The sequence below is a fragment of the Palaemon carinicauda genome, chromosome 22, assembly GCF_036898095.1.
Source record: "Palaemon carinicauda isolate YSFRI2023 chromosome 22, ASM3689809v2, whole genome shotgun sequence".
Classification (NCBI taxonomy): Eukaryota; Metazoa; Arthropoda; class Malacostraca; order Decapoda; family Palaemonidae; genus Palaemon; species Palaemon carinicauda.
Window position 1 is genome coordinate 14,420,915 of NC_090746.1, and position 7,500 is coordinate 14,428,414.

Sequence of the window (7,500 nt, forward strand, 5' to 3'; positions counted from 1 at the left end):
GGAAAAAATCAAATATTCAGAAAAACATCATGATGTTTTAATATTTTTTCTCACTAAGTTTACGTGTTTTTTATTAATTAAGTCCTGTCTATATTATGTACGTTTTCAAGAGCGCGCTTTCCCAAAAGAGCTATGCACGATAGCCAAGAGATTTTTATTGAATACTAATATATATACAATAAAAATTAGGAGATATCTTAGAGAGCGTGAAACATTAATGCTTTTATATATATATATATATATATATATATATATATATATATATATATATATATATATATATATATATATATATACACGTGCAAATATATGAACACCTATATAAGTATATATTTATTTATATAGCATATAAAACGCTCGTATACACACACCCAAGATATCTATACGTACTCGCACGCATATACAGTGAATATAGAAATCTACAGTATATGTACACACAAACATACACGCACATACACACATACAAACACACAGACAAATATATATATATATATATATATATACATACATATATATGCATATATATAAATATATATGTGTGTGTTACATATATGTATTTATATATACAAACTTACATGAATATATATATATATATACATAAGTATATATATAAATATATATATGTAAATATATATATGTATATATATATATATATATATATATATATATAAAATATATATATATGTATAAATATATAAATATATATATATATATATATATATATATATTATATTATATATATATACACATACATACATACACACACATATATATATATATATATATAAATGTACATATATATATACAGTATATATATACTATATATATATATACATACATATATATATATATATATATATATATATATATATATATACATATATATAAATTGCATACACGCGTGTGTCTGCATCTGTCTGCGCTTACATATTTTCCTCTCTTCTCCTAGCGGAGGAGGTCAGCATGACCATCTAGTGAACGAGACTAGCAAGAACAGCACCCGAGTACCAGCTTTTCCCTTTTACTCCATCCTTCGCTCCGTCAACATCTCGTTCATCGACGTCTTACGTCTGGATATCGAAGGATTTGAGTATAAGGTTAGAAAATGTGTTGTTTCAATTGTTCATTACTTCTTTTGTAGTTTATTTATTGTTTTATTTCCTTTCCTCACCGGGTTATTTTCCCCGGTTTCAAGTATAAGGTTAAAATTTGTTGTTTTCATTGTTCATTACTTCTCTTGTAGTTTATTTATTGTCTTATTTCCTCTCCTCGCTGGGTTATTTTTCCCTGTTGGAGCCCTTGGGCTTATAGCATCCTGCTTCTCCAACTAGGGTTGTAGTATAGTTAGTTTTCTCTTGGTAAGGTTAGAAGAGATTCTTTAGCTATGGTAAGCAGCTCATCTGGGTCAAGTACACTCCAAAATCAAACCATTGTTCTCTTCTCTTCGGTTGTGCCATAGCCTCTGTACGATGGCCTTCTAATTTCTTGGTTTAGAGTTCTCTTGCTTAAGGGTACACTCGGGCACACTATTCTATCTTAATTTTCTTCCTCTTTTTTTTGGGGGGAAGTTTTTATAGTTTATATATGGAAAATCTAAATTAATGTTAATACTGTCCTTAAAATATTTTATTTGGACTGTTATTCAGCTTACAGTTTATCTGTTTCCTTGTTTCCTTTCCTCACAGGGCTATTTTCCCTTTTAGAGCCCTTGTGCTTATAGCATCCTTTTCCAACTAGTTATAGCTTAGCTTGTAATAATAATAATGATAATAATAATAAATAATAATAATAATAATAATAAAAAAAAAAAAAAAAATAATAATAATAATAATAATAATAATAATAATAATAATAATAATATCAAAAAGTTAGTTCTAGCTGTTATGTCTCGCGTGAAACAGTTCTTAATAGATATTTTATGACAAATGCATTTGGGGTAGTTTGTAGAACAATTTCATAATTCCCCTGTAATTCTATAAAGATTATGATCTATATCCCGTTTTTATATGCATCTTTGACAATTCTTTCTTCCTGTTTTTTTACACCTGGTTTCTTGTACCATTCCTATTCTCTTCTAAAGGTTTGCTGTTTATTTACGAATAATGAAAGTATTTTACGAATAATTACATCTGTATGAGTATGGCATCTGTTTAACCTTAAAGTTTCACTCAACAATTTTGATTTTTTTTCAAATTTAGACTCGTTTTTTGTTCAATCATGTTATTTCCTCGGTATAAACCTTTATATTTTCTTTGCTTTAAAAACGTTTTTCGAAATGAGTTAGCATGTTATTTACTATAATTTAAAATAATTAGTCTTCTGTAACAATAATGATAATTCATATTTCATACGAACAGCCTATAGAAAATATGCAAGATTTCCTACTCGATCAGAGTTAATGACTAAATATCTGTGAGATAAAATTTCTAAAAAGATGTTCTGCATTGGGAAGACTTATTTCTCTTACAATTTTTTAAAATTTGTGATTCGTTTTATGACTGGGGATCAGAAAGATATATTTTAGAAAAGATAAAACATGACTGCCGTGTTTGAATAATCAATTTCAATATATATATATATATATATATATATATATATATATATATATATATATATATATATATATATATATATATATATATATATATATATATATATATATATATATATATATGTGTGTGTGTGTTTGTGTATATATATATATATATATATATATATATATATATATATATATATATGTGTGTGTATATATGTATATATATGTATATATATATATATATATATATATATATATATATATATACATATACATAAATATAAATTGTATATACCCGTGTGTTTGCGTTTATCTGCACCTGTACTCAGAAAATCCAAAGGAGTTATTTTAAATAAATAGGAGAGTATATCTCCTCTATAATTATCTAATACTTCATTGTTAATAATGACGAGCTTAGACATCGTACTTACACGTAAAAGTATCTAACTCTAAAAAGTGTCCTAAAGTAAAAACGAAATCCTTGTACTCTATCTGTCACTTCTTGTGCGAACCGAAGTACTTAAACGTAAACCCGGGACAAAATCGATCATTAATCACAGTAAAATGCTATTGTCATCGAAGGATATAAGGAAATAAAAGAACCTGAGTTAGGTCAAAGTGAGTGAGGCCAGGCGCATTTGACAAGCCAGGTTGGTGAGTCTTCAATAATTCAATGACTCTGGTCTGCCCGACCTTCTCCCAATGTGTCCTGCATAAACCTATCCAATATTGACTCAATCTAACAGGAAAAGTGCCACGTAATAAAGACGAAATCTAAGATCATACTTCAATAAGTTATGATTTTAAGTATTTTTTCAGTATTTTTTGTTAATTGCAGATTTTGAAGACCATTCCATTCGAGAAGGTAAAGGTGGGCATATTTGTTATCGACTATGTTCTCATGTCGGAGCCTCGTGAGGAAATGGTCGAGTTTATGCAAAGTCTTGGCTTCACGATGATTCATGATAGCAAGACGGACTGCGTTTTCGCTGATATGGATTATATACGGAAACTGCCAGGATGGAATACACAATATATAAAATTGCTCTAAAAATTATTATGAAAGTAATAAAGATATAGAAAGAATTGTTCCAGTAGAAAAGAATCTGTTTTTATCATAGTCTTTTCTTCTGTATCTTCAATGTTGTCAGCTTATCCCAACAGGAACAAATGCTTTAAAAATTTTATTAAAGTAACAGTTATAAAAAAAAATTCCTGTAAAAAAGAATCTGTTTTTATCATAGTCTTTTCTTCTGCGTCTTCAATATTGTCAGCTTGTTTTCTATATATAAAACCGAACAATTGTTATTAATGTAGTCTTTGCTGAATGTGATTCTTATTTACATTATACAATGAGAACTCATTTCATGATGCAAGCCTTATTTTCTTTGATTCTTTATTCATTATATCCTCGTCAAATATAATATAACATAATTTGTGAATTTTTGTTGTTTAAATACTCTTCTTTTAAATTATAAGAATACTTGGTAAGAGAAACTGGTAATTTAGAGGAGGAGTGGAAGTTAGCCAAAGAAAATTTTGTTGGTATTGCAAGTGATGTATGTGGCAAGAAGGTTGTTGGAGGCAGCATGAGGAAGGGCAGTGAATGGTGGAATGAAGGAGTGAAGGTAAAAGTGGAAGAGAAAAAGAGGTCTTTTGAAGAATGGCTGCAGAGTAATAGTATAGAGAAGTATGAAAAATATAGAGAGAAAAATGTGGAAGTAAAGCGCAAGATACGTGAGGCAAAGAGGGCAGCTGACCTGAGGTGGGGTCAGGGACTGGGTCAGTCATATGAAGAGAATAAGAAGAAGTTTTGGAAAGAAGTGAAGAGAGTAAGGAAGGCTGGCGCAAGAATTGAAGAGACAGTGAAAGATGGAAATGGAAGGTTGTTAAAAGGAGAGGAGGCAAGGAAAAGGTGGGCGGAATATTTTGAAAGTTTGCTGAATGTTGAGGATAATAGGGGGGCAGATATAATTGCTGTTCCAGGTGTTGAGGTGCCAGTGATGGGAGATGAGAATGAGAGAGAGATTACAATAGAGGAAGTGAGGAGAGCACTAGATGAAATGAGAGTAGGAAAAGCATCTGGTATGGATGGTGTGAAAGCTGAGATGTTGAAGGAAGGGGGTGTGACTGTACTTGAATGGTTGGTGAGATTGTTTAATATGTGTTTTGTGTTGTCAATGGTACCAGTAGATTGGGTTTGTGCATGTATTGTACCACTATATAAGGGTAAGGGAGATGTGCATGAGTGTTGTAATTCAAGAGGTATTAGTTTGTTGAGTGTAGTTGGAAAAGTGTATGGTAGAGTAATGATTAATAGGATTAAGGATAAAACAGAGAATGCAATCTTGGAAGTACAGGGTGGTTTTAGAAGAGGTAGGGGTTGTATGAATCAGATTTTTACAGTTAGGCAGATATGCGAGAAATATTTAGCAAAAGGTAAGGAGGTGTATGTTGCGTTTATGGATCTGGAGAAAGCATATGATAGAGTTGATAGGGAAGCAATGTGGAATGTGATGAGGTTATATGGAGTTGGTGGAAGGTTGTTGCAAGCAGTGAAAAGTTTCTACAAAGGTAGTAAAGCATGTGTTAGAATAGGAAATGAAGTGAGCGATTGGTTTCCGGTGAGAGTGGGGCTGAGACAGGGATGTGTGATGTCGCCGTGGTTGTTTAACTTGTATGTTGATGGAGTGGTGAGAGAGGTGAATGCTCGAGTGCTTGGACGAGGATTAAAACTGGTAGGCGAGAATGATCATGAATGGGAGGTAAATCAGTTGTTGTTTGCGTATGATACTGTACTGGTAGCAGACACAGAAGAGAAGCTTGACCGACTAGTGACAGAATTTGGAAGGGTGTGTGAGAGAAGGAAGTTGAGAGTTAATGTGGGTAAGAGTAAGGTTATGAGATGTGCGAGAAGGGAAGGTGGTGCAAGGTTGAATGTCATGTTGAATGGAGAGTTACTTGAGGAGGTGGATCAGTTTAAGTACTTGGGGTCTGTTGTTGCAGCAAATGGTGGAGTGGAAGCAGATGTACGTCAGAGAGTGAATGAAGGTTGCAAAGTGTTGGGGGCAGTTGAGGGAGTAGTAAAAATTAGAGGGTTGGGCATGAATGTAAAGAGAGTTCTATATGAGAAAGTGATTGTACCAACTGTGATGTATGGATCGGAGTTGTGGGGAATGAAAGTGATGGAGAGACAGAAATTGAATGTGTTTGAGATGAAGTGTCTAAGGAGTATGACTGGTGTATCTCGAGTAGATAGGGTTAGGAACGAAGTGGTGAGGGTGAGAACGGGTGTAAGAAATGAGTTAGCAGCTAGAGTGGATATGAATTTGTTGAGGTGGTTTGGCCATGTTGAGAGAATGGAAAATGGCTGTCTGCTAAATAAGGTGATGAATGCAAGAGTTGATGGGAGAAGTACAAGAGGAAGGCCAAGGTTTGGGTGGATGGATGGTGTGAAGAAAGCTCTGGGTGATAGGAGGATAGATGTGAGAGAGGCAAGAGAGCGTGCTAGAAATAGGAATGAATGGCGAGCGATTGTGACGCAGTTCCGGTAGGCCCTGCTCTTTCCTCCAGTGCCTTAGATGACCGCGGAGGTAGCAGCAGTAGGGGATTCAGCATTATGAAGCTTCATCTGTGGTGAATAATGTGGGAGGTTGGGCTGTGGCACCCTAGCAGTACCAGCTGAACTCGGCTGAGTCCCTGGTTAGGCTGGAGGAACGTAGAGAGTAGAGGTCCCCTTTTTGTTTTGTTTCTTTGTTGATGTCGGCTACCCCCCAAAATTGGGGGAAGTGCCTTTGGTAGATGTATGTACTTGGTACAAATCTAATCCGCCAAAATCATGCTTAAAATAAGCTCCTATTAATTTCAAGTCATGTTGCTTAAACAGATTTCTATTTCTCCTCAAACAGATTTGTGTTTCCATTGAACGTTTTGTCGATAAGGCCGATGAATAAAAATTCATTTTTCATATTCGTACATTATGCATGATGCTCATTTTCATATACCAACAAGCAATTCACCAAGTTAGGATTTTGAAGGCAAATGTTCTGTAATGGTTATCAATAAATATACTGTATATTTAGAATAATTCTCATTTCCATATTGCGTAAAAATAAAATTGAGTCACTTTCTATTGTTGTACTATCTATCCTTTAAGATTGCATATCTAAAAGAGCATCTATTTCTAGGACTAAAATAAAGATATACACATATAAACCCACATTTTGTACTGGGTCCTGTTCTGTCTGAGTCCCAACACTAAAATCACAGCCATTTACGCTTCCAGCAAAAAAAAAAAAAAAAAAAAAAAAAAAAAAAAAAAAAAAACTGTCGAATCAAAATGAAATTTCTAGGTTCCATCCAGGATAGAAGTTCCTGCGCTAGAAGTAATATGGGCATTGATTAAGCACTGTTCTGTTTTGTCATACAGTATTAGACATCGCTTTGAAGGTTTCCGAGTAGGACCTGCTTGTAGTGCCTATCAATATGAGTCTTCCTTCAATAAATAGTTCGAGTGGATTTCATCTCGGTGTCATACATGAATATCTTTTTACTTTGTCAATTTTTAAACCAGGCGTTGATTTATTGGTGATGGGAAATCATTGTCAGTTGTCCTACTGAGTGGCGGCAGTGGTAAATTTGCACTAAATCTAATCCTTTAGAGCCAATGAAGCATGTTCTAACACTAATAGTTTTTTTCTTTAAATCTAAATAGTGCAGGATTATACAGGTTGCTGTATTTTCCAGTTTGTTCTAGGCCACTTGCTTATCAATCTCTGTAATTTTATTTAGTGGGCAAAGCGATTACGTGGAAATCTAAAAGAGCAGAAATCATGGCTGCAGACATCAAGAGATATTTCTCCTAATCTGCAGAAAAAAAGAATGGACCACTTACGGGCTGCTAGTAATTGGCAAGAGCCCGTGGTCCCCTTCTAAGGAGGCCAATCTAAATCCATCCATCCAAT

General features: G+C 33.5%; 1 protein-coding gene across 1 annotated transcript in view; it reads left to right on the forward strand.

Moving 5' to 3' along the window:
• Positions 1-4,020, forward strand: part of LOC137615800 (protein Star-like) — a 6,332-nt gene extending 2,312 nt beyond the window's left edge. Inside the window, exons 4-5 of the mRNA XM_068345492.1 lie at positions 950-1,097; positions 3,375-4,020. Of these exons, the coding sequence (XP_068201593.1) occupies positions 950-1,097; positions 3,375-3,587 (361 nt within the window). The 3' untranslated portion in view covers positions 3,588-4,020. The remainder of the gene's footprint in view (positions 1-949; positions 1,098-3,374) is intronic.
• The last annotated feature ends 3,480 nt before the right edge of the window (positions 4,021-7,500 follow it).